Source organism: Pelmatolapia mariae, linkage group LG16_19 (assembly GCF_036321145.2).
Source record: "Pelmatolapia mariae isolate MD_Pm_ZW linkage group LG16_19, Pm_UMD_F_2, whole genome shotgun sequence".
Taxonomy (NCBI): domain Eukaryota; kingdom Metazoa; phylum Chordata; class Actinopteri; order Cichliformes; family Cichlidae; genus Pelmatolapia; species Pelmatolapia mariae.
Genome location: NC_086241.1, coordinates 14,544,223 through 14,571,371, shown reverse-complemented (window position 1 = coordinate 14,571,371; position 27,149 = coordinate 14,544,223). Strand labels below are relative to the sequence as shown.

The 27,149-nt window shown below is 40.2% G+C and overlaps 3 protein-coding genes across 17 annotated transcripts in view; all 3 read right to left on the bottom strand.

Moving 5' to 3' along the window:
* fmnl2a (formin-like 2a) overlaps nt 1-12,760 on the bottom strand; it is a 50,669-nt gene extending 37,909 nt beyond the window's left edge. For all 14 annotated transcript variants that reach the window (XM_063498909.1, XM_063498914.1, XM_063498913.1 and 11 more), the window contains exon 1: nt 12,071-12,760. In XM_063498909.1, the coding sequence (XP_063354979.1) occupies nt 12,071-12,184 (114 nt within the window). In that variant the 5' untranslated portion in view covers nt 12,185-12,760. The remainder of the gene's footprint in view (nt 1-12,070) is intronic.
* A 3,953-nt stretch (nt 12,761-16,713) lies between these two features.
* On the bottom strand, nt 16,714-21,720 carry sumo3b (small ubiquitin like modifier 3b). The gene is made up of 4 exons (XM_063499112.1): nt 21,577-21,720; nt 20,880-21,008; nt 20,704-20,775; nt 16,714-17,918 (listed from the first exon to the last, which is right to left on the bottom strand). The coding sequence occupies exons 1-4, from the start codon at nt 21,595-21,597 to the stop codon at nt 17,856-17,858; spliced, it is 285 nt and encodes a 94-aa protein (XP_063355182.1). The 5' UTR covers nt 21,598-21,720; the 3' UTR covers nt 16,714-17,855.
* Nucleotides 21,721-22,784: 1,064 nt separating this feature from the next.
* Nucleotides 22,785-26,935, bottom strand: pttg1ipb (PTTG1 interacting protein b). 2 transcript variants are annotated; one of them, XR_010096517.1, is made up of 8 exons: nt 26,767-26,935; nt 26,376-26,431; nt 26,162-26,270; nt 25,555-25,657; nt 25,156-25,221; nt 24,596-24,694; nt 23,764-23,810; nt 22,785-23,311 (listed from the first exon to the last, which is right to left on the bottom strand). XR_010096517.1 is itself a non-coding variant. In XM_063498526.1 (7 exons), the coding sequence occupies exons 1-7, from the start codon at nt 26,885-26,887 to the stop codon at nt 23,268-23,270; spliced, it is 546 nt and encodes a 181-aa protein (XP_063354596.1). In that variant the 5' UTR covers nt 26,888-26,930; the 3' UTR covers nt 22,788-23,267. The 2 variants fall into 2 exon arrangements, 1 of the variants encoding a protein (XP_063354596.1); XM_063498526.1 differs by lacking the exon at nt 24,596-24,694 and having other exon boundaries at nt 22,788-23,311; nt 26,767-26,930.
* Nucleotides 26,936-27,149: the final 214 nt, after the last annotated feature.

Genomic DNA, 27,149 nt, shown 5'->3' with positions numbered 1-27,149 from the left:
TCAGGCAGTGTTGAAGAATAAATGTGGTCATACTAGATATTGACTTTCAAACTTGCTAGAACTATTTTCTCTTATATACTGTTATACACTCTTATATTAATTGTTCACCCCTTTCTCATTTTCCTGACAAAATAGTAAAAAAAATTAAAGGTGGCTAATGGATATGGTAAAAACTCAGGTTGTAGCCTGTAGATATTTAACTAAAGGAAATTGAATTAGTATTCTGCCGAAGCTTTGAGTCGAATGATCGCTGCTGTGCTGACTGCAGGGAATTGGGAGTCATAAGGGTTCTATTGACTCACTCTGGCTGCTGACCAGATGACTAGGCTTTGTATCCATTCGTCTTCCCTAAACACATTAAAATACAATCTGACGCCTGAGCGGACGGTCACATTAAGTGACAGAAAACCACCAGCGGGTTTACTATGTTACACACAGAAGTGGTTTTACATTTTGGAGAGAGAAACCTGATGGAGGGTAGACTTTTACTTCTAAACGTCTACCTTGTTTTGTTTGGAATTAAGAGTACCTTTGGCCTGGGTGCTTGTGTGGCTTGGGTGGTTTGCTGAGTTGCTGTGGGTGCACTGAACTGCTTGGTGAGGCTCCAACTAAAGCAAAAGACCACTTCTACCAGCCTTCATTTCATCCCACTGCTAATGAGCTGTGACAAGCACTCAGCTCACTGGGTTACCCCATGTCTACAACCACACTGGTATCTCTGCAACTGTGTTATTAATGGGGTGCAGCTGAGGAGGGTTGGGCAGCTTTTAACCAACACCTGATGGCAGACCACCCTGACGAATACGCACCTAAATTTAACTGGTTAGTAAAACAGTAAAGCATAACAGAAATTTGAGACACAGGCAAACACGCTAAAAGGATGCACTCATTCATGCTGAAAATTAATAATAATCTGATATAAAATGGTGGCAAAGCCATTTTAAGTATTGGTAAAGCAGATGCGTGCAACCAGTGCAGCTGCAAGGAAGTTTAAATCCTAAAAAAGCACAATGAAAAGGATTTAGTCAACAAGACAATCCTGTTGGGAGACACTGACAAAGCATCGGAGACTCCCTCCAGACGGCAACAAAACGCAAACGACAAGAGGGAGAAAAAAAAAATAGTGGAATTCACTGTGCTGGACGACCATCCCCTCTCAGTGAAATGTGGGGTTTCAATGCTCTCCAGCCTCCCTTCATGCTGCCAAAGTCACATTTCATCTCCAAAGCAGCTGTCCCACATCTGTACAGTTACTGAGTGAGTTCCTTTAGAAACAAAAATGACCTGAAAGCTGTAGCCTGAACATGAATCCAGGTCATTAATAACTGTCAGTACTGTGGAGACAACGAGCCAGTATGTCGTGCTAAACTATGCCATATTTACTCAGATATAGGAGGCCAGTTTTAGTGTAGTTCAACTTTAACAGTTGGTACTAATAACTTTATGTCAATGTTTAACTCACATCAGGTCTTAAGGTTCTTAAGGTTCATAAATATAGAACTTATTAGAGCCCACGTATCCTATCATTATCCAGCTTAAGTCATAAAAGAAGTAAAAATAGACTGCTGGCTCAAAGCCCACCAACCACCACTACCTACCAGGAGGTCTGCTCAGGCACAGCCTTCACAGCACAGCTGGCTAGAAAAGCAAACACACAGCCCACATGAAGGACCTGCTTCAGTCAGTAATGCTGCTACAAGATCTAAACTATATTGACACAACTGGCTAACTAACTACTTGCTTTGGAACGTGTCTAAAATGTAGTGTTTTGCACCTTTAGGTGTGCAAACACACACGCACACAAACAAAACACATCTAACCAGGTCAATCATTTTTATTTCCATTTTCTTAAAACACCCTGCAGGCCTTCAAATGTGTTGCAGAACAAACTAGGAGTAAAACATATACTGTAAAGTATACATAAAAAAATAGTTATAAACTTCGTAACGTCTTTGATGGTAACTGCAGTTGAAACATAGATCTGGGATTAAGGAGAAGCACTTGAATTTTCTGTGACAGCCAACAAAAAAAATGATAAAGCACCAATTTTACATCAGATAGAATCCACAACCACATGTTCACATCATCACTCCACATGCTGCCTGCTGTGATCTCACATACCAAGCAATTTTGGCTTGAGCGAAACAAAAGAGCTCGATCCAACTAGGAAAGTCAAGAAACCCTGGTAGACCACCTATTAAAGAAAACATCCACTTTCAGAACATGCTCCGCTGCGTTTACTTGTGTTTACTACACAACAACATGAGACAGAACCTGACAAAAGTGTGCAGTACATCACCTCTCTGTCACCAGCTCTCCTCTCAGATATCTTTCAGCGCAGTAATTGGTTTCTCCTTGAGGATTTGGGTTGCCATGAGTTGGTAGCACACCCACGCACCCCTCTTTCTTCCTCTGTGTCTACCTTCTCCCTGCTAACGCGCCACAATCCAGAAGAACTTAATCTCTGTGTTCAAACCACCAGATGCGGCATAACTGTTTTGTCAGCATTAATGAAACTAATGACCTTAATAGAAGACACGTCTTTCTGCTGTAAACAACCAATTTGCATCATTCAAAGCCACGTTCCGACCTCTAATCAATTTCTTTTCGCTAAAACGTCTCACTTGTCTTTTTAAATGAGCATACTGATGCCACGCTGCGTGCCACAACAAGAAAAACCTCACATTGCATCAGTTATTAAAAACTAGTCAGAGCAATAATCCTCAAATTGCTCAACGCTACGGAAATGACTGGATGCTGTACTGTTCTCTCTCAATGCTTGCTTCATCGAATGCTGGGGTGTTTTGTTTCTGAGGCATTTACAAATTTATATTGAGGTTAATGCTGCGCTTCAGGCTAGTCTGAGTTGTAAAACACCATCCCTATGAGTATTAATATGTGACGGCAAAACTGCATAATAAATGATTCACTTCACTTCTTGCTTTTCACGTTAACCTTCAGGGGAGCGGAGGAGCCCCGCAGCTCAGACAGAATCGAAATCTGTCATATTCATAATGGAGTGTCAGAGATAAGAGCCTACTTAAAGGAGAAAGGAGCTGCACAGCCCCGAGGCGTGTGCTGTCCAAACCGAGCTGTCCTCCACTCATTAGCACAGCGTGGATCTGTAATCCCTGGCGTTCTTTGGGGGCACAGGTGTCCCCTGTCTGTCCTCAGATTAGCTTTGTAATCCCCAGGACCCCCCTGACCCGACAGTAGCGTTTGTGTTTGTGAAGCTGTTCACTAGAATGCCTCTTGACCACTCGAGGAGTCAAATGTTTTTGCCTCTCGTTTTACACATTCCAACGACATTTCATCCATTTACCTCACTGCGCTCACCGATAACATGACATACTGGACTTAGCAGACCATCTGTCAGCTTCACACTCTCTAACAAGAGTGGGTACTCACTATTCTCATTTTATCCACGCTGCTCACAATGCCATCAAAGAGCCTTCAGCAAGCCTCACCACAAATGCAGCAAAATGCAGAAGAAGTCAAATGATCGATGTTGAAATCTGAGCCCAACAGCTTTGTTCAATTTTAAAGCATGACACAGAAAAAAAATCTATAACACTTTGTGGGTAAAATAAACAAAATATTGCAAAAATATGTTTAAGTTGTGGATTAAAAAGAAAGGGAAAAAAAACTGTGGCTTGAGTGCTGGATGCTATCCAAATTCCGGAAACATCATGGAGGTGGTGTGGAGCAGCAGGAAGCTGTCCAAATAAAACAAGTGATACATGAACACAGAGGCGCTCTGGCCAGACCAGATGTTGTGAGGTTGCGAAAGTGTCTGGACTGAGGTGGAGTCCACGTTCCAGAGCGAATATGAACCCGAAATGTTGTTTGTTCAAAACAGTTAATAAAAAAATGGCTCAGCTGAGTTAAAAAAATGAGAAAAATTAGTTTACATGGAGTTAAATATTTAAAAGCACCTTTTCTTCCTCCTGTGGCAGGAAATCTTCAATGAAATGAAAAAGAAGCGATTTAATACTACCGCTCAATAATAGCATTTAATTTGTCCTTTATTAACACAAGCCTGACAAATACAACCAGCTTAGTGCCTAACTGTAAGCTGTGACAATGATGGCCACATTTGTGTCACAATGTCACAATCTAAATGTGACCTAAATGTCACATTTAGATCTGTAATAAAGTGAAAGTCTTCTGCATCCTGTTTTATGTGTGCATTTGGGTGGGTGGGGGTTGTTTTTTATCCTGTTATACACACTTATTCATTAGTCACAAGAGTGGAATTCAAAGGTTAAATGCAGTAACAAAACTGATTACATACAAACTTCACAAGAAAAAGTGATAAAATAAAAAGCCTTTGAAATGGCTTTCATGATGTCACCCACACACACTCATGGCAGGCATGACGTAACCTGATAGCTGAGTGCTTTCGCTTTATTTTCACTGGAAAACCAGGAAGCTTTACCGTTGCTTCGAAAGAATTACTGTCCCCTAGTTTGCACTTTCAACGCCTTAGGTGGCACCACAGCTAAAACATTAGTTTCCTGCTCTGTGACACTTCTGGAAGGCGTGCAAACATCTCTGACAGAATCATGATTACCTCCCCCACAAAAAAAAACCCCAAACACACCTGTAAATTTTGACCCTCCAATCCCACCCTGTCTGAATCGGCATCCCTCAAACGCCGAAGAGCTGTACACTCACTTTTTCTAACGAGACGATAGAGGCACTCTGAACAGCAGTTGCCCGCCACAAAAGTACACTTCTGCATCATCCAGTGAAGAAAGGCTAAATGGGAGCTTGAAAACACATGATTACTGAGCGCACAGCTGCTTTTATGGTATAAAAAAAAGGGCTGCAAGTGGCAACCCTGTCGAGCACACGGACACGGTGCCTACAGACTTAACAGTCTGGATCAAACTGTTCAAAGCTGAAACATTTGAACATCAGCGTCAGTGATCAAAGGTATTATGTGTTATTGATACACCTATCCAACTGTCCTATGGTGAGCATTTTAATACAAGATTTTCATAGGAGAGGAAAATTGCCTGCTCACCTGAATTTGAAGGATTCAATCTATTATTATATATTATAGATTTATTTTATAGGTGCATAAAATAAAAATTATTTACCATTTGTTGGTAATGTGTTTTTTTTAACGAAACAGCAATCTGAAGCCTCTACTGTAGGAAAGAAACAAAACTGATGTTTTGCCAATTTCCTATCTCTGTTTTTGAGATTTACTGGAAACGCTTGAGTTGGTACTGAATCCAAATCCTAACCCCGGATAGGCTGGTGCTCCTCTGTGGCTACTTGTAAAGAGTCTAGAGTAAAAGGCAAATCTTCTGTCCAATAAAACCTGAAACAGCAGACTGCCACATTGTCTTCAGGTCTAATGGAGTCCATTCAAATTCAACAGCACCTCCCATTCTGCTCCGCAGATGTTAATTCTGGCAAGTTGCTACCCGACAGAACCTGCCTTTTTGAATGTGGCCATTTCAAAAGCAGCTTATGTCTCACAAAAAATTAAAAAAAAAAAAAAACATACTAAAATAAAAGCCTGAAAAAGAATGTTAAAGTTAACTTTTGAGACAAAGTGTTACATCACATTACAGCTGAGGACAAAAATTAAGCTCAAGGCCCATGAAACAGGATTGACAAATCTCAATGCCAGAGGATAAAGTGTATCCTTGTCATAATGACTCTAATAACTGATGAATTTGCTGGATATTCAGATAAAACTCAACATCATTAACATTAACTAATTCTTAAGAGGTCACAACAAAACACCCACTCTTGTGCAGAACTTTGACAGACCAAGCAGAATGTCTTTCTAGTGCAGCTGCCACCTTGGAGCCTGGACAGATCCTGACCATAATGCACTTCTCAAAAGAGCTGCAACTCTGTTGCTCTTTTGTGTGAATTTTGGACTGGTCCTGGCAATGGACTGTTACCCACATGAAAGGATCAGACTGGTCTTTTTAAGACTCCATCATCATACACCTGCAGGAAGAATTACAGCAAATATAACTATGGATGGCCAAGTCTAAACAATGACTCCAGGTTGATGTCAAAACTCCCAGGGACATTTTCTTTTTCTCTTAACACAGTTGCTAGCTGGCATTCAACATTTCATTGATGCCAAACAAAGTGTTCGGCTGCTTTATTAGTCCACAACCACGCAACTGAAACTTCATTCAGCAGGTAAACAAAAGCAAAGAACAACTGTACAATCAAAACAAAGTCCAGCTGACAGGTTTAAAGGTTATTCTAGAGTCAACGATTTCCTTTGGGTTCATGTGCCACCCACATAGTGGAGAAGAAAACGAACCCCCGAATGTGCACATGTCAAAACTGAAGTTAGAGCAACAATACTGATTGGACCCTCAGTAGTTTCAACTGGGTGGTGACTGCACACAGCTGAGATACTTTTTCCCACATAATCAGCTGAGCCTCTGCCAGCCAGGCAAGATGCCTCCAGGCTATGCTTTGGGATCTTGAGCGGCACATTATCGCTTCACACTGCAGTACCTCACATCCCCTCTGAGATTTCACAGGCCAGAGCGTTGGTTGCAGGATTTCATTGCTCCCTGAGCATAACATCCTCAGTGCTGTTCTGGCTAATTGGTGGGTGAGTATCCTGGGGATCCAGCACAGCAGAAACCGATACAAACACACACACACATAGAAACGGGTATGTGTGGAGGCCTCTCGTGGCCTGCCGGCTCTGGGTCCAGTGCCAGGCTCCGTCTTGGGCTTCACACAGAATAAAGAGCAGCTCTGTCTGGTGGTCCTGACGCACGGGATTCAGCCACTGTTCATCCTCTGCACCACAGACAAAACCCACTGTTCTATTTTATTAATGAAGAAGAGTCAACGTGGAAAAACCTAAGAGGTTTAGCTTAGTCACTTCCTTGGTTTCATGTAGCACTGTGAGAGATGCAGGGCTCAGTGTCTTCGCACATTTGAATGACATTCTAACAAAAAAGCCACAATTTGCATATTACCACCAATGTAATATCTTAGGGGTTTTTTTCTTTAATTTTCTCACTGTAAAGTATAAAATTGGAAATATTGAAGAAAAAAAATAAACATTACAGCAAGTGAACAACCTTTGTTTATATTTGGAGATGTGCAACTCTAAATATTCAACCTCCATTCAGCAGGAGAAACATTTGTCTCTTTAGCCGCTACGTCCTCAAACTGTGCCTTTCTACCACCGAGTGTGAAGTAGGTAGCGCGTGTTGGATTTATCAGAGCTTCTTTGCTAAAAACAGCTGCCTGCTGTGGCTGGAAATCAGGCTGATGGAATAAAACCAAAACAATGACCCAGCAAGATGCATAATAAGCACTGCCCGTCACTTTATACATATTTTTTTTAATTTTGTTTATCTAACAGCACTTTGGATACACCTTACCCTGGGAAGTACCAGAAAGCATTTTCCAGGTAAAAACCCACTCTGGACCTGCCGATGTGACAGATTAGACTTCATTTAAACATGAGGCCTACTCTTGTGATTAATCTGCTGGAGTAGATTTCAGATGCGGTACCTCACAGCAGAAATAACAGCAGATTGTGGTGCGTCGCAGCCTTTAAACAAAGCAGCTTAGACGTAATCTGGGCAGACTACTGAGAAGAGCAACAACAGCATCGAAGCTACAGTCCCCCCCATATGGCATTTAAACAAGTAATGACTCTGAACTTCTCTGTCTCCATGACAGCAGGCACGATACTCAGAGATTCAACTCGACGGTCTCCTGGATGTGGGTGCAATCTAATTTGATTGTCAACTCTGTGGTTAGCTGAGGCAGAAGAGCAGACATGAGGCCTTGGCTGCATTCCTGTTACACAGAGTCATTTTCCTTTGGTTCAGTGTGAAGCATATAGACTGACTAATACTGTACATGTGACTCCCAAAGACTGATTGTAATCATTTCACGTGCTTTCAGCTATTGTGCACTTATAAGCCAAGAGACATGTTAAAAATGCCGTTCAGAAATTTTGTCTGGATCTGGCAAGTGTATGGTTAACTGATCAACAGCACACTGACATGACAGAACTGTGCCGTGCAGATTAGACATCAAGAGGGCTCACTCATAATCATGTGGAACTCATCTGTGGTTGACTTATGTTACCAATACTACGACAACAAGTGAGCAAAGATGCTTTAAAAGAACCAGCAACAATGAGGAGTCATAGAAAGCAGAGAGCCTTGGCATACAAACAAATTCCTATTTATGTCTCTATGACAATCTGCGCCGTCTAAACAAAGATTATTTGGGTTTAATCTCCTCCTGACTGAAGGCCAAGGCTGCATGTGAATCAGGCAGTCCTATCACAGCAGAGGCCTCAGATTACTATTAGCTCAAGTCTGTTTCAGAGATCAGTTCTTGGTCTAATGAGCCACTTCACAGGGAGCTTTTCATTTGGTAGAAACTGCAGACTCCACCAGAAGTAAGCCACTTGTATGACAATCACACACAGTGAGAGCAAACAACCATATCTAAGGAAGGTGGGTTGAAATTTAACTTACTACAGCTTTGAAGGAGCTGAAGCCAGTTAAAACTACACCATTATAAGCTAGGGTTAGTTCACTGAGCACAGGCAAAGGTTATAGTTTCTATTATTTCTTTGGGTCTTAAATACAAACTTTGAACTATTTTAATGAGAGAAATGCGATAAGTACAAAAACGCAAGCCAACAAGATATTACAACGGCCATGAAGTGGGGACTTCTAAGTATAATTTAGATTGGCACATGTACACAAATCTTTAACTACAGACATAATATGGTGATAAACTTTAACAACACTGAATTTTGCATTGATCTTAACAGTTTATTCTTGACCTTGGAAACATTTTTGCTAAAACAATCTCCAGTGAAGGACCATTTAATGGCATTGACACATTAACTCATCTTGTGGACTGTGCCAAGATCCTGGACTTCCTGGGTCTTCTAGCATTCAGTGGGTAGTTTAACAGAACACCGTGACACCAGTTCCTGTACAACACAAGTCAACATTACTTGTGCAGCTACACAAAATCTTTACTGTAGAAACTAGGTTTATTTTACATGTGTGGTTACACACAGATGCAGTCTGCTCAGATGATTTGAGTCACGAGTTAATATTTGAAAAGCTTTTCACATCACACACCGTGCAAATTTTAATAGAGTGTAGTTCTGTGCAAAACTCTTGTCACCCCTCATTTCTCTTTATATTTTGCTTCCAAGGAGCTAGACTTTCATGTAATTTTTAAGTGCTCTTGAGCAACAGTTCTCCACGCTTGCTGAAGGTTTTTCTCTGGACATTAACTGCTATTTCACTCAGTCTGTTGCAAAAGCACATGTCCTCATTTCTTTAATTGAATTCATGAAAAATGCCAAAGATAACACAGTTTGGAGGGTGGATGAAAGGGTGGTTTTCACGCAGATACTCATAAGGAAGAAAAAACAGAGTAAAGGCTGAGTTATGAAAAATTACACTAGAACTGGTCTTATTTAGTGATGAATCCAAATTTGTAATCTTTGGATCAAAGTATCATCATGTGTATGGAGGAGCTCAGAACAATGGATAGAAAAAAATAAATGATGGAGCAGTATCAGTCATGGATTGACCTCCTCAGAGCGCACATTATTGAAGCAGTGACAGAGAGAATGACGAAAGGCAACCAGCATCCAAAGAAGAGCTTTGAATGTCCTTCAAGAAGCCTGGAGAACTATTCCTGAAGACTAATACATAAAGAAATTCCAACTAGTGATGGTCAACCTCATTAGAATAGTACAAACTCTGTTTTTAATCTTTCATGTTTGCACGTTTTAATAAATCACTGTGTCTATTTCCCATTTTCCTAAGAAAATATCAAGAAATGAGGGGCAACTCAAGACTATTGCAAAGAACTATATGTCCTTGATTGAAAAGAAAAAAACAAATACAAAGCTGTGGACCACTTGAATGTGGTTACATACTGTGCAAGCCTTTAATCCAAATGGTTCCCTGCTGTGATCCAAGGCTTGCCTGTTGATCAAATCTATTAAAAGTGGCAAGTAAACAGTCCTGCAGCTATTATTTGACCAATCTGGTGTCAATATGCAACAAGAAGACTACTATATATATCATCATGTCCAAAAGCAGTCATTTAGTTATAGTTTACATAACTGATAAGGGGAAACCAGCCAATCAGATTGATAAAACTTTATGGGTGACTAACAAGGGGCTAAATGGCCCACTTAAATCTTGATCAGCTCTGAAGACCTCTGTTATGTCAGGAGACAAAGCAGAGCGAGGGGAATCATCCTAATCGTTTGCCACTCAAACTGAAGTGAGGTGATCAGAGTCACGTAGTGCCACTTGATAGTGCCAACTGCCATGAGCCACAGCTGAGACACATTAGGGTTTAAACGGCAGTAACTAACACTAAATGCTGTGATTATAGCACTAAGTTCTTTTAATGCTGGAGGGCTTCCATCCCGCCAAGAGCTGAGGCATCATGCTGGCAGCAAGGAAGAGGAGGGGAGTCAGCGGGGGAGTTCCTGACATGGTATGAGGACGGGCGTATCATCCTAAGAAATTTTAGACTTAAACAGTTTGACTAGGGCGGGGGTTTGTATCCTGGAAAGCGTAATGATGATGAGTTTTATAATCAACAAACTAAATTTTCTAGATCCCAACTGTTTTGCTATTTCTCATTTGAGAGGGGAATTCCTAATGCTTGTAAAATGTAGGAAGTAGGTGGTTCTAGTAGCAGATGTGATTAAGAAAAGGGCCTAAATCCCTCGGCAGTGTGACGTCAAACTTCTCTCTCCGTGCTGCCTCCAGGACAGAAAGGGATTCACCAGTGTCTGACAAGCAGCAATCACACCCCAACACAGCACAGCGAATTGACTTCCACCTAAACTGCTTTTTGTGATGTGCTTAGAGGCTAAACGATCTGCCCCGCCACCACTAACATAACAAAAATGCTCTGTAGCGAGTTGAAAAAAATAAAAGACAAGCTCGAAATGAAAAACCTTCTCCTCGTCTCCGTGACGAGTGCACGACAATGCAGTGATAAGAACCGGCTTTCTCAAGTCAAATTCCTTCTCCTAAAGCAGTTAATGTGTATGAGGGCGCGAGGCCAGGCGACAATCACTTTTGACCCACATTTTGCCAGCTCTCAAATTTCACCTCACTGTTCCTCTGTGCAGGTTTTGATTCACTGACTGGGGCACAAAGCTGGAGAGCAGAAAGTCATTTGTTACTCTGTGATGGCTTAAATAAATAAAAGTGTCCAAGAAGATGGTAAATAACACTTTAGTACACAACTACACAGAGAAATGAGCAATGGAAGTTTTTCCACACATCTGGCCTATCAAAACCTATTATATACAAACCTTTTGTGAATCCCTGCAACACGATCAGTATCTTCATCAACTGTTTAGAACTGTTTATGCGTGGAGGACTCTTTATGTTGGTGCCCAGGTAAGGTAACTGTTGACAGATCCACCGCCTGCCTATGATGTGACAGATGTTTCAAAGGACCTGACATGCTGGGCACTTAAAGCTTCAATGGGGAGCTTGTGTCTGGACTCATAAAGTTGGGGGAAAATGGCAGTAAACTCAATAACTTACCACTGCAGGTGTCTCATGCATATACTTGTGGAAGTGCTACAATATTAACATTTTATCTATTTTTTTTTTATTATTTATTTAGGGGGGCAAAACGTAGTGTCTGATCTATTTCAGGACTGTGTGGTAAAAGGTTTAAAAGCTGACTCAGATACTTGTTGAATCAAAAAGAAAGAAGGCATCAGTTAATTCCCAGTCCTGCTACAACTTCATCGCCACTTTGATTACGGTTAAAAAACCCACAACAAAGTTTAGAAGTTTTGCCAAGCTCAAAAAACGTCATATCAGAGGAACAGATGCAGATCTTGTGCAAATAAACAAACACTTTTCTGTTTGGAATGACTGTTTTTTAAACTGAGCAACAAAGAGAGGATCGGGGCGTGCAGGACGAGAAACAGAGGGTCCAACCTACACACACAGCTGTCCCGTCCCGGGGCACCGGAGCGTGGAGGGAACAAAGAGAAGACAGATGCAAACGACTTTTTTCTTACCAAAACGATTGCAAATCTCTCCTCCAGTTCACCTGCGTCTGGCATGGGGAGTTTCAGGGGCATGTTGTGTCCCCTGAGATCAGTGTGGTGGTCCATGCTCCCTGCGTTCCCCATGATTCCTCTTTTGACCAGAAACCCCAACTTTTTCCCCCTCTTAGTCCACTTGAGAAAAAAACAAAACAAAAAAACTCTGCACGGCGATAAAAAGGGGAAATATCCGCACGCTCTTCGCTTTGCTCAGTCGCCCTGGCAGGATCCTCGCAGGTTTATCCAGATCACTTCTTCTTCTTCTTCTTCAACATAAAGCACATGTGAGGGAAGTAACATAATGAGACGGGTCCGAGCGCCAGCGGCGGCGGCGGCAGAGGAGTCCCTGATCAAACATTTTCACGGCAAAGGGAAGAAACCTGGAAACGTGACTCCTCTTACTCACTCGGACCTTTTCTATGCAGTTATCCGTATCTTGCACAATTTCGGCTCCACTCCCAGCCGGTAGTAATGACGACGAGCATGATTCACGATTACTGCAACCCTATCTGTTACTTAGTAGTGACTGAGTGAGTGAGTGAATGAGTGAGTGAGCGGGTCTGGCTTTCCTAATCCCTCCACTGCTGACCAGCTAGTTAAGGAGGAGGGGGGTGTCCACACGCTCACACACACTTGGACACACTCGCAGCCTGCGCACACACTCTCATCCCTCTTTTACAATGAGTCCTTTCAGGGGGGCGAGCCTCCCACTTCTTCTTGGGGCGTAGCTCCCAAAGCCGTAGCTAAGGAGATGCTCGGTGTTGCATTGTGGTACTTTGAGTCCAGAGTCAGGGGCCAGTAATCAAGGGACGCCCTCATGCAAAAGAAGAGCGAGTGCAGGGGCTCTGTGAAGTGAATCCATCCTTCCCACGGTGTGTGTTTTTCACTTATTGTGTAGATAAACTTGTTAATTTGTTACAGAATAATATCCTGCCAAACTCTGTCACAATGACTTCATTAGTCAAGCGTTTTCTACACATGTATGATTATCAGTTTTGAGCTTAACCAGTCATCATATTGAACAATGTTTTCCAAAAACAGCACATAAGTGTAACAAATCAGTAACTCCAGGCATCACAAGTAGTCACAATGAGATAAGGCTATTTTAATTTACACCTGTTTCTAAATTTTGACCATGACAGTATTTGAGGGAAAAAATTTGCACACAATGACCTTTTCCCTCAGAACGGTCATCTTATTAGACAATATTTATTGGCTGGAAATGTGCAAAACCAACAAACACAGACAGGTGTTTTTAATTGTGCTTACTTTTCTATAGCAACAGCAAACTTATAACTTATAACTTTTAACAGGAAGCGATCTCCAGCAGAATCAGGCTCCGGGTGGGGCAGCTATGTGGTGACTGATTGGTGGAAAAGAGAGACCTCTAAAAAACGGGACAAATGACAGCTACACAATCATGAGAGTAAAGTTAATAATGGATGGATGGAGAAGTGCCCAGTGCTTCAGGCAAAGTCCCTCAATGTGACTAAGGGGTGGTTCAGGATCATAACATCCAACCCAAACTATAAGCTTGATCAAAATGGTTTATCAGCTATTTCAAGCATTCCCCCCCCCCCCCCCCCCCCCAATGAACTTACATTTAAAAAAACTAACTCTTGAACCTCTTGAACATTGGATTCAGTGTAAAATGTGATGATCAGCATTCAGTGACAGTAGTAGCAGTCTGCTCAGTTGTGACACCTTAACATTTGTGTAATAAACATATATACATATATATCTGTATTATACTAAGTACATATTCAGTGGTGAAGGGCAGTCAACATCCACTGTAGAGTTCCCATCAGATCCAGTCTGGCTTTTTAAAAACAGATTAGGATCTTCAACATGGCTTAAAATGAAATCTGATGAGGTCAGGGTGGAGACCACATTACGCACAACTGGGTGACATCAGCATGCAACTTTTTGGAGAAAATCCAGAGGTTCTCCAGATGCACAGTGCTTTCATTCAGCCTGCTGGACTGACCGAGTAGGGGAGGGTGTCATATATGAGGTTACTTGGCTGGAAACACCAAGGATGCAAAACACAGCTGACTGACCTCATTCGCTCATTACGTGTTTAAAGTTGAGTATTGTTATTTTGCTCTGTAAGAACCTCTCCCCCCTGCACTGTGTATGCTTATTCAAAAGCCATTTATGCTCATTTTGATGTCTGAAAATACTAATTTACCAACAAATTTATTTCATACACCAATTCAACTGCTCAATAACACAAATAGCTTGTCATATGGCAGCTCAGTGCATTTAGATATGTTGACATGGTCAAAGTGATCTGCTGAAGTTTAAACTGAGCATCAGAATTAGTGCCAGGCGGCCTAGTGAGCGGCAGTTCTCTGGGTGAAAATGCCTTGTTGATGTTGAGGTCAGAGGAGAACGATTAGACTGCTTTGAGCTAATATTACAACCAAGGTACGCAGAAGAGCATCTCTGTACACACAATACGTAGAACCAGTAGCAGAAGACCACACCGGGTGCTACTCTTGTAAGCTAAGAGGAAAATGATGCTGTATTTTGCATAGACTTAGCAAAACTGGACAACAGAAGATTGGAAAAACATTGCCTGGTCTGATAAGTCTTGATTTCTGCTGCAACTTTTAATGGTTGGATGGTAGAACCAGAATCTGGTGTAAACCCGTGAAAACATGGAGCCATCCTGCCTTGTATCAATGGTTCAAATTGGTGGTGTAATTTTGTTTGAGATATTTTCTTTGTATGCTTTTTACAGACTTTTGGGGCTCCATGTTTTTTTTATGGCAATATAAATAACAATGATAATAATGTCAACATAATTTAACTTTGAATCTTGCATTTGTTCTCTGAAAATTGTTTCTTTTTCTCTACATAAATCTAAATGTGCAGCTCACTCGATAATCCACCTATTATCTCAGACAATAAACAGCCCTTACTTTACAATGATCAGCACATGACACGAGCTCAACAATGACTTAACATTAAAACAATGACAACAACGCTGTGTGTCCATTAAGTGCAGTGTCAAACAAATGAGGTTGTGTGCTGAAATAACAAGCGTTCCTGACACAGCGGATGGTGACGCAGCAGCAATAAAAACAAACAGTGAGGAAGACTGTTTCATTCCTACCCCTTAAAGTAAATAAGGGTTTCATTTTTAGTAGATATAGAATGTGCAGAAAGGTGATTAACATAAGCTTAATTAAAATAAACAACTGATAATTTTTCTTTTACTCATTTAATCAATAGAAAGCAGCACCTCAGTTTTCTACCTAACACAAATTGCTGAATATTCTTCCAAAGACTGTGCATTAGATGCCAGCAGGATGTTGCATGTATGGGTGGAGGCGGCACCTTGCAGCTGCACTTCTGAAAAATCTTGGGGGGGGGGGGGGGGGGGGGGGGGGGGTGGTATGATGGCCTCAGATATGTCCATGAGGAAATATAAAATGCAAAAGAGGTGCCAAAAATAAAAGCAGCACAATCACGCCAGTGTGTGAGGAATCTCACAGGGAGTTCACTTGGCTGCTCATTTTAGTAACATCTGTGAAATCAAGCTCTCTTAAAAGGACTCATGAAGTTATAGCCTTCATAAGGCTCGAGTAGATTAACAAATGCGTCTTTGTACTTTAACTTATGGCGCTGGAGGGTACAGTGATTGAATCAAGTACCAACAGATCATAAGGATAATGGTGCCATCTAGTGTATATTGCTTCCTACTCTGGAGCAGATTAAGACAAAGCTAAATGCCCGCAAACCCTTGAAAGGAAGACTACATAACCTGATCATTATGGTCTAATGGTCAGGGGTACCAAACATATGGGCCAGGGGCCAGAACTAGCCTGCCAAGGACTCAAATCTGGGCCACAGGACACCTTTTGAAAAAAAAAAAAAAGTGCCTACTTAAGGAGGGCAGTGTATTGGACTTAACTATATTTACGTTTTATAGGTTTTCCTACTCACATTCATATGACACCAATAAAAGTAAATAATTTCCAGTTTTTCCACTATCTACAATAGAAAAATTTGTTATGGTGGGTTCACAGAAAAAAAACAACAACTATTAAATAATGTAATAAAAGTTTACTTTTTTAAAAAAAAAAAGAAAAATAGTAAAAACTTTTATTAATGTACAGACTGGGCAATGAGCTACCTGAAGTTTGTGTAAGTTTGCATAATTGTTTCTTACAATTTAAGCCCAAAGAATCGTGCTGGCAGATTCCTGCCATTAACTACAGCAACATTTCTTTGTCATCTGAGCGTGGGCAGGGGGGGTGTCTGGACTTGTGAAGTCTTTCCAAGCTCCTTAGACTATGATGACCTAACATAACATTTACTTCCCATGTGTTCCCATCATAATCAATGTCCAGGATATTTATTTGCACATATAGTTTGATGAGGAAAAACCAAAGATTTAATAAAAAAAAAAACAATATAAAAAAAAAAAACAAACAAAAAAAAAAAACAAACACCACATTGTTGTATTTAGAAAAATCAGGCACAGTTGTTTGCTCACTCTTTTAAATTAGTTCCTGTTTATACCCAAGATGTAAATATTTTACACCCGCTCTGCACTGGCAACTAAAGACTTTACAGTACTCTGACACAAATGAAAGCCAACAGGGTTCAGGCAGCTGAGTATCAAACTATATTTATTGTATACAGTATAAGGACAAAAAAAAAATTAAGAAAAAGAACATTTGCCAACATCACCATGCAAATCTAAAATGTTTAAATTTGAAACGCAGGTGAAAATGAACAAAAACAAAAAACGTTCCATCAACACACAAGCATAAAACAACGTTAATGTTTGGATAGACTTTTTACAAACTTATTCAAATTGGCAACATGTCATGTATGTATGTATGTATACAATGAGTGAAATACTTATTCTTGGATGAGATAAAATGTCTCTGATAAAAGGTGAGAAGTTTTTCCCCTTTTAAAGTCCTGGACAGGCATAAAAATCAACTTTACACATGAAAACAACTGTTTTTCTGCTGTGCAATACCACCAACCACTGAGTTACAATAACTTTTACATCTACATTTTTATATTAGTCAAACCCTTTTATAAAAAGAAACCTTTTCATTTAGCATTTTTGGTCCAAGAACCTTACTGTACTACCAGTCAGATAAATCTACTTTGAAGGTAACAGTATTGAGGTAAACCACCCATATGACGCTTTCCAAGCACAAGTATTTCTCCTGTTGAAGATAAACTGTGCATGGACAGATTATTTCTAAATGTTCTTTTAAAAACGCGACTAAAATCTACATGAGAATAATGTCACAAAATCTCCCATCTATGAACAGATCACTACTGACTATCCCAGCAGCATTCCTCATAAGTACATGAATATTTAAATAGTCAAGTCCATCCTGAATATGAATTCTTACCATTATCTGGAAAAAAATTAAACAAATATCAAGAAACAGAAAAGAAAGCATGTCATTTAGCTTACTCAGACATCTGAACATCACAAAAATCCCACGATGGTCCCGTCATAACAAGCCATAATATGAGATGTATTCTGTCCTTATGAATTTCAAATCGGTTTTGGTGAATAAAACATTAAGAAGTTACCTAGTCTCAAAGTCGGTATTTGGCCCCAAATGATCATTATTATCATTTTTATTTTTTTGTTGTGTGAAGTCTTTCATTTAGGGAAGCACAGTCGAAAAACCTAATAGAAAAAGAAAACTGAATTGAAAAGGAGAAAAAAACCAAAACAAAAACAAACAAAAAAAGTGTTGACTCTTTCCACTTAACAGACTCCTCCCGTCTGTTGCTGAAATACATCAATAGTGTCTTCATCCTCCATCTCCAGCTGCAACAAAGACACGTGCACATTAGTCTCTCAGACCATAAATGTCTTGACAGGAAGTTTTCAGTAATGCTAATAATATCATGTAGGCAGGTTTCCCTGCCTAAATTACCACTTTTAAATTACCATGTTAGGACTGTTTTGTTTGTCTGTCTTTTCCCTGAGGTGTGATATATATTATTAGAGTTAAAAGGAACACTGACAATTTGGTGCACAAAAAGAGCTTTCTGAAATAAATAAAATTTACACATATTTTGTACCCTGTATGTGTAAAGCACAACTAATATTGGATAATGTTTCCCTGAAAAAAGGTCACTGCAGACACTGGACTTTTACCATAACCCCACTTTTTTTTTTTGATAGGTTTGAGGCAGTTGCACTTTGAAATGATTTCTACTGAACAATCCTGAGATAGATACAACATCCAGTCTGTTCAATGTACCAGCTCCACTAAACAGTTCCAGATCAACATGCTACAACCTGCATGTGGAACAGCTAGTAACAGTTCCTTTGTTTATGTCTGAAGGATGTCTTCTCCAGACATACTTCAGGTAATTCTGCTCAGAAACACAGTTTTGTCTAATCTGATTAGCATCTGATTAACATTCGCCTGGAAAACATTTGCGCATGTGGTCAGCAAAAAGCTTTTGTTTAGCTTTGCATGTCCTTTTTGGACGGCAGCCTCAGTCTACAGCAATACAAACTCATTAGTGTCTCCAATGGTCCAGCAGCTTCCAGTTCATGATGGGTCTATGCCTTGATGGGTTCACACCATCCAAACCAGCTTCCATTCAGCCAACCTCTTTGGTCTTTTCAGACTTTGGCTAACTTGTTGACCATTTGAACCGATGGTCTTGTAATGTGCAGCTGTTCAGGAATTTGTCACATACACAAATATAGGTTTCCCTTTCTCAAATCTGCACTGAGCGTTTTGGACTTTCATTCTGCTTTTTGTCAGTCCAGTGGCAAAAAGCAAATGGTTTGTGAGAAGGTATGAGCTTTAGTCAATCACAATTATTAACAGAAGGCTGGAAGTTTTTCAGGAAAGAGAATTTAGAACTTACAGCATCGCCAATTTAAAACAATAAAAATTTGAAAATCTGTTGAACGCTCGCTCTGTGTTAGGGAAGACAAGCTGCCTCAAGCAGAGTTCAAGTATCTTGGGATCTTATTCACAAGTGATGGGAAGGTGAAGCGTGAGTTGGACTGCTCGACTGGTGTGATGTCAGGAGTAATATGCGCTTGTGCTGGCACATTAATAAAGAAATGGGCTAAGCTGAAAGCAGCTTTCAATTTACTAGTCCATCTACATGCCAACCCTAACCTGTGGTTATGAAATACGGGGTAGTGACTGAAAAAACAAGGTCACAAATACAAGTGGCAGAAATGAGTTTCCTCTGTAGGGTGGCTGGGCTCAGCTTTACGCCTGATTTATGGCGTTTTCATGTTCACCACACACCCTCCGTCATGAGTGGTGTGTGCACAGTTTGACGTCACATTGCCTGATGCACACCCACAGTATTTGTAGCGCCTTGACTGGTCGTCCGCCTCTCGACTTTTGCAAACTGGCACGTTGTGCCGCAGCTAAGCTAAAGAGATGTGTGTACAGTCATTTAGGATTTTACAGTCATTTTGATGATATTCCAGTACAGAAGCTCAGATATATCATTCAGGAGAATACTCCACCGGGTTCCTGCACTTAACGGCAGGAAAACTGACTGCGTGATGATGATCTAGACTTCTGGGGGAAATTTACGTCGTAACCGGAACCTTTAGATCCTACCAGTAACTTCCCAAGTAGCTTGATGTGAACCTCCTGACAAATGTAACTACATGTCTGGTTGATGCACCTCGAAGCAACTGAATGGCTTGGAAGGTTACAGCATAGGGTTAATAGGAGTTTTCAGTTACGTCATAAGTAACGATGTAGATTTCCCACAGTCTAAATCACGCTTTAAAGATAAGGCAAGGAACACAGAAATCTGAAAGGATCTCTGGAGTAGAACCACTCCTCCTACAAAAGGAGCCAGTCGAGGTGGTTAAGTCCTCTCTTTGCAAGGCATGCCCAACTGGGAAGAGAACCCAGAGTGGCGCCAGAAACGTCTTCCTTTTCTCTCTCTCTTTTAAATGTCAAAAAAGTTGCTTAAAACTAAAAATTATATTTTTATTTATCAGGCAAATAAACTAAATCCACATTTTAGTGGATTTACTATTTTTTCCTAATTTTTTAGCATTCTAAATATTACTGATTAAAAAGGTTTTACATCTTTATCTTTACTTATTTGGCCAAGTTTGAGCAACAAACAAAGAATTTGACTTTGGTTTACTTTGCATTCAAAATATTTGTTAAGCCCTGTACTATTTCACACTGTTGCAACTATAAAGCAGCTAAACACAGAGCAGAAAAAAAAAGTGGTCTTATGCTTCACACTATATAAACGTATAAAACTGATACCCAACGCTGAATATCTTTTCATTACGCATAAAAATACAAGAGGACAAGTAGATCTTATCCTCTGATTTGGCTGTTACATGCCATTTTGCATCACTTTAATGACGACATTACGAATATCCAACCAAATGCATTAACTTTATGATTTATAGCTGTAAGTCTTCACTTTGAGGTTGTGATTGAGCATTTTCTGGAGAAACTGAGATGTACAACTTGGCCTGAGGGCTGTACTTGTTGTGCTGGCATAAAAGACTTTCTAGTTAAAGAAAACAAGGGCAATGCTATTTTGCATCTTCAAACCTCCACAATGAACTGGGCCTTTAGTATTTTACCAACCTGTGCAGGTGTGTCTGTTTCATTAATTGGTTGTCCATCAAACCTAAACCTTATCTGCCGAATTGACAATCCCTGGAAAAGACAGAAAGGAATTTTCTCATAGATTCTGCATCTAGTTATTCATTTACAAAGTAATACGCAATAATATGAGCAAAAAAGCTCAAAGGGCCCCATACCTGTCTTTCGCAGTATGCTTTCATTAGCTTGCTTAATGGAGTGTGCCTTTTAATTTTGAACTGTACAACCGAGCCATCCTGCCCAGCTACCTTGAGGTTAATGTGGTCGTTCTCCGTCTTCACTCCTTCCTGCAACAAAAGCAAAAAAAGTCACCAACAGAAGCGTCCGGGAGTAAGCCCCGATTAGTTCAAAGTAGCAGCCAACCTAAGTTAGCCAACTACGTTTACAAGAAAGCGTGATAACGGAGGGAGGTAGGTTTCAAACCCAAAACCCGCACGCATACACACTTCCTTTCGCCTTCTCCCAGCGTTAGCATAGCAGGCTAGCCCGTGTTCAAACTGGCGCAGAAAGCCACAATGGCGCAAACAGTAAGGGGAAAAAAACAAGCCATTCATTTCACTAGCACTCTCTGTTACCGACATTAGCAAACATAGTTTAACTGAAAGGTATGCCGATAGGCAGGAGGCTGGATACGAAAGATACAAAACAGGGTAGGCACAAACTGAGCTTAAAGCCAAAATATCCGCAAATTGAGCAACCTTTGTTTCCCCCGTCTACCCGCTCAAACTAGGAAACTGCAGCCTTTAAGCAGCACTAGCTTAGCAGAGCATGCTAACGGCTGCTTGCAGCGGGCATGATGAGCACCCTAAAGGTGAACATGACCCAGATGTGTCCCTGTAGGAGCGCTGCACCGACCTTTGGCTTTTCTTCAGACATTCTGCTATTTCCTCCGGTATTTAACAGTAACGTGGACTCCGGCTGATAACGGTGAAGCGGTTTATCAGCTCCTCCGGCTCTTTCGTTTGGCGAGGGAGCGCGCAGTGATATTTAAAATGTAATTCGACCAAAAACGTCACGTGATCCATTTTTCGTCAGGGCCGCGGATGCGTGAGCGTCCGCTAATTTGCGCACTCCCGTGACATAGGGGAAACAAAAGGGCCCTGATCAAGGAAAACGCGGGAGCTCAGGACAGAAGCTTTCAAATGGCAGCTAATTTACCATGGAAGCTGGCCACACTCATCCCATTACCATAGTAATTACATAGACTCGTTATTATTTATCCCTTGAATCCAAAAGTTGTAATTTTTATTTTATTAATCTTTATAGATCTGTCATATACACTTAGGTCTTTAAGTTTTTGGATAGTCACACCTTTTCTTGTTATTATGTCATGGATGAGCAGTGATTTTGCAAAGTGTTGCATAAACTTTGTCAGCTTTGAAATTCAAGATTACAAATAAACATATCAGAGATTTATCAAAAACTCTGAAAAGGACTAAAGTGCATGATTACAGAATTCTTTCCATGGATAAGAAAAACACCTCCACAACATCTAGCTAAGTCAAGAATGCTCCTGAGGAGGGACGTGTATTATTGTCAATCAAGACACGCCTTCATGAACGTAAAGAAAGAGAGTTTAGTTTAAGGTGCAAGCCGCTGGTCACAGTCAAGAACAAGAAATCCAGAGTAGACTTTGCCACAAAGATTCTAAAACAGCCTACACAGTTCTGGAAAAAAATTATTTGGGCAGATGAAACCAAGATTAATTTGTACAGAAATTTGGGACTGTATAGAAAAATGTCTGTAATCAAAATCCACGGAGGTGGTGTATAAGAGGCAAAATTACAAAAATGAGTGATGAATCACCCCAAAACGTATTATCCGTTTTGTTATTGTCATGGTGGGGCTGGACCAGAAGACAAAACAAGTGAGCAGAATATTATTCTCAGGAACTGAAACATTCTTAGATTGCTTAATTTCCACTGTCAGTTGGGATATTTTGCAAAATTAACTTATTAAAAATATTTTGAAATTTGATTTGTTCATAGGCCAAAACATAAAAGAGCATGTGTGAGAGAGACAGAGGGAAAAAATAAAACAACTAAAAAAAATGTATGATTTTTTTAATTTATTTTTTTATTGGCAGATGATTCAGATGCAGTTCAAAAACACGCATTTTCTTTTGTTCAATAAAAAACGAAAATAATTCCGGAATGCAATAAAAATGGAGAAAAGGACAAATATGTTACATGAACTATTTAAAGAAAAAGAAGTGTTGAGCTGCAGACATGGATGAGTCAAATCGAGTATATTGTAAATGTAGTATGAAAGTGAAACTGCTTGTTACAGAAGAAGCACCACAGCACTCGTCAGCTTTGGACTTTTACAAACTAAACTGGGGATGCTTGCTTTTTCAAATTAAATTGAAATTAATGCATAAGAAATATTAATCAAGCAAAACAGTGCAGCATCAGGCTAGGAGTATTCTGAAAACACTGTCGCGCTGAAATCAATCAGACAGTCACAGTTTATCATGAGCTCCTTGTACGCTGTATCTCCGTGTTACTGGCTTCAATAGGATCAACTTAACGAACGGCTGCTTCTCCTTAATGATCATCCATACGGGCGTATGGGTTATCCTTCGACAAACCTGAGAAGAATAATTGAAAAGAAGGATGTGTAATCAATAAAACCGAGTCCAATTGTTTATAAGAATATAAATTATTCAGGGAAGTTTGGTTTACATTTCATTAATGTGATTTAAAATCTAAGTCTTTTGACACTGAATTCTAGTTGATCAAATATGTGCAGTACAGTATTTCTCCAGTAGATGGCACTCAATGATAGTTTTTTCCGCCCTCTTTGTGTAAATGGATTTTTTAATTTTCACATTTTGTTTTCTTCTGCTCAAATTCCATTATCGTTATCTATTCCTTAATCTATCTCATCTTTAGTGTTGTGGTTTATTAATTTTTTTCTATTTTGCTGCTGTTTGATCACTGCGCATATAAACTGAGCACTTTCAAAACAAACCTCCCTCATAATCAAAATTTACATTTCATAACCTGTTCAAGCCACACAGAAAAAAGAAATTAGTCTCACCGTATTTGTGCCTGATTTCATCGTGCCTCATCTGCATTTCTGACCTCCTGAGAGGGAAACAAAGACAAATTGTTAGGCAACAGAGGACACTGACACTGTCACATGACACTTAGTTTATGAAGTAGAAAGCAAAATTTTCACAGAAAAAAAAACTTTCCTGCCTGTCAATCTTTTTTTGCGCTTTTTTTGGCACCGTCCAATTAGTCTAATTCAATTATAACAGTTGTGATGAAACACAAAGCCAAACAGTAGCGCTGGATTCCCAGAATATTTACTTTTCCAGCGTGGTGTCTAGGAGCAAAATGAACCAGCACCCCGTGAATAAGATCAGCCTGCTGTTTATCTAATGAAGTTAAATTCATTTTCAATCTCAACAATAAACAAGTGACATTATGTTTCTTATTTCTGATGTAACATCAATGACTTTATGCCGCATAATAACATAACACATTTAGTTCCTTATGGATGAGGTCGACTTTTACACACATGCCAGTGTTTAAGTCACAGGCTAGAAGGTTTGTGGTAACATATACTACAGCCTAAAGTAACATTAATTTTATGTTTAATGGCTAAAATTTGATAGTTGAGATTGTACAAATAACCTGTGAATGTTCATGTCCATCAAAAGGATAAATGTTAAATTCAGTTTAAGACTTAGATGACTAATTAATAATCTGGGAGACTTTGTGAACAATCTTCATGTTTCATAACTGTATAGTTATGAAACATGTAGAGTCTCTGCTTCTGTGTGAAGCAGACATGCAGAGCTACAAAAGCTTTCATGGACTAGTGCCTCTAAATCTGATGGCCATAAAAAATGAGCAACATCAACCTGCAGCAACAGATAGAGCGATGGACCGTGGAAGAAGAGAGCCTGAGAAGAAGGTAGAGATGTCCTGGGCATGCCCAACATCACAAGACAGTTGCTGGCCTGGAGCCCATGAAGAAAAAGAAACAGGGGAAGGCTGTGAAGCACCTGGCATGGGTTTTTGATGGCCTTACTAGCCTAACTAGATTTATTTCATTATCATTATCAGGGTGTGGCGTCAGAGGAGGCTGACCCACACAGCTGATCTCTATTACTTAATCATGCCTCCCCTATATGAGCAGGATGCCAGGAGTTGATGAGAGAGCTGTGTGCTGCACTGGAGTGAGGCAGGTGGAAAGCTGCACAAGCAGGAAAATTCAATAACACTGTAAATAAAACCTTTGCGTGCCTTGGGTCCTTTATACTACAGTATATGGATCAACTTACTCAAGACCTTACACAGAACTCTATATTTTGCCCATCTGAGTCAGGCACAGTAGTAAGGTTTCGGTTAATCAAACATTCTGAAACTATGTTATATGCATGAAGATTTAAGTTAAAACACATACTCCACAGACATTCACCTCGCTTTCTGGCGGTCTTTCCTCAGCCGAGTTTGTCGCTCCATCTGCATGTCTTCTCTCTTTCTCCTATTAAAAAGACATTTTTGTTTACATCAATTCACCACCTTTATGTTTCTGCACATAGACATTTATATTAAAATATGAATATCAAAGATGAGCATTTGCTTTTAGCTTTATACATTTACAGAGCAACAAAATTGAAGGCAGTTATAAAATCAGAAAGTTACTGCAGCCACAAATTCTGGCAGCCTTCTGGAGATAGCCGTATCAGCCTAGCCTCACAGAATAACAACCCATTGTGTTCCCATCCTCCTCGTCCTCCTCCTCCTCTTCCTCCTGCTTCTGCTTACATTTTGATCCAGATTTAACAGCGAGCACTTCATGTGACTTAATGCTTACCCAAGTTTTTCACACTTGCAGCAGCAGAAGCAGCAAACAAGAACAGCGATGATGATGATACCAGCCAGCACCGACGCGGTGATGATCAATATCTGGAAGTTGACTGTAAATCAAACGTGGACACAAGGACAGATTAAAAAAACACCAGCTTGCATGAGCAAATCTTATCATTAAGTAAACATAGCAATGAACTACTAAGTGGAAAAGATACTGATGTATTTTACTTAGAAGATGATTATGATTTATGAAGAAGACCTGCACCACAAAAGAGAAAAAAAGCACACTTATAAGTTTTTCTTTCTTGGCTGACATGGTACATTACAAATTATTTTTCTTACTGGTTAATCTTGCAATCTGGGCTTTTTCACTTATTTGTTCAAAGTCTAAAATGTCATAAATGTATTTTACAGACAACTTACAGCTGCAGTAAGATCTTCAAACTGGACTCAAAGTCCAAACTCGTATATTCATTTTACCGTCCAGCAAGAAAATGAGAAAGTCATCACAACTGAGAAGCTTTCCTGGACAATGTTAAAAATATATTTCCTCCATGCAAACATCGCGCATTAAATAATAATAGTAACAACAGTGTGTTTGCCAATCTTACGCCAGCATAGCCCCCAACGTGCATCATTCAGTGGACAAACGCTGTTGGAGGGCAGGATGCTCTTCACCGGGTATTCGATGCATTTTTTGGTCGTTATGCACCACAGGCACTGCAACAAACACAGTCATAAACAGTTACATTTTATCTTATAACTTCCCCTTTTTATGGCAAACATTTACAGGATATGTTTTTGGCTGAACTGCAGGAAACTTACTGTCACATTCTGCAAGCATTCATCACAAGTGGTGTTGGATTTCACGGCACAGGGAGCTGAAACAGAGATAAGCTATGACACACACCTACAAGAAGTAAACTAATATAACCCCGAGAGAATTTAACTTTCTGTGACATATTAAGGATCCTTGCAACAAAAGAGGTAACATTAGCCTAACTGAGGCAGGCAAAAGAAACTTTTCCTTTTGTGTTTGTGTGTATGTGTGTGAATACTACAAGAATATGTATAAAGCAACTGAGGGTTATCTTTACATTTGCTTCTACGATTACGATAAGTCCACTGTGCAGATGTCATGTGACTGCCTCCTGACCCGTCTCTGGCACTCCAAAACAAAGCGCTGCACTAACACATACAAGAAGAACAAACTTACTGTCCGCTGGAGCAGGAGTCGGTGTTTGCGCTGTAACTGTAATAATACAAATACCGCAGGAAATTAGGACAAAAACAAAGGCGGACGGGCTGTACATGGTGACACGAGTGCTGGACTGCATGGAAAAAACAGAAAGGCTCGAGAGGAGTGAAGCTGAACCCCTGGTTTACTAGCGGTGACGTCACGAACTCCTGACGCTGGTGTCATCAAGCAGCTGCAGGGTGACACATCTCATTGAAAAACATGTTTTATTATTGGGAGGGAGAGCGGAGAGTAAGGACACACTGTGCTCATTAGCTCTCTGAGACTCAGCACATATCAGAAAAAAACACTTATATTATTTATACTTACTCCGTATTTGACAGACATGGAAAATCTTTACC

Excerpts from the sequence above, each read along its gene's own strand:
- sumo3b (XM_063499112.1), bottom strand. The coding sequence starts at position 21,597 with ATGTCTGAAGAAAAGCCAAAG. Across the intron at positions 21,009-21,576 it reads TGTCTGAAGAAAAGCCAAAG|GAAGGAGTGAAGACGGAGAA; the intron begins GTCGGTGCAGCG and ends CTTTTGTTGCAG. Across the intron at positions 20,776-20,879 it reads AAGCATACTGCGAAAGACAG|GGATTGTCAATTCGGCAGAT; the intron begins GTATGGGGCCCT and ends TGTCTTTTCCAG.
- pttg1ipb (XM_063498526.1), bottom strand. The coding sequence starts at position 26,887 with ATGCAGTCCAGCACTCGTGTCACCATGTACAGCCCGTCCGCCTTTGTT. Across the intron at positions 26,271-26,375 it reads AATGCTTGCAGAATGTGACA|TGCCTGTGGTGCATAACGAC; the intron begins GTAAGTTTCCTG and ends TGTTTGTTGCAG. Across the intron at positions 23,312-23,763 it reads TGAAATCAGGCACAAATACG|GTTTGTCGAAGGATAACCCA; the intron begins GTGAGACTAATT and ends TATTCTTCTCAG.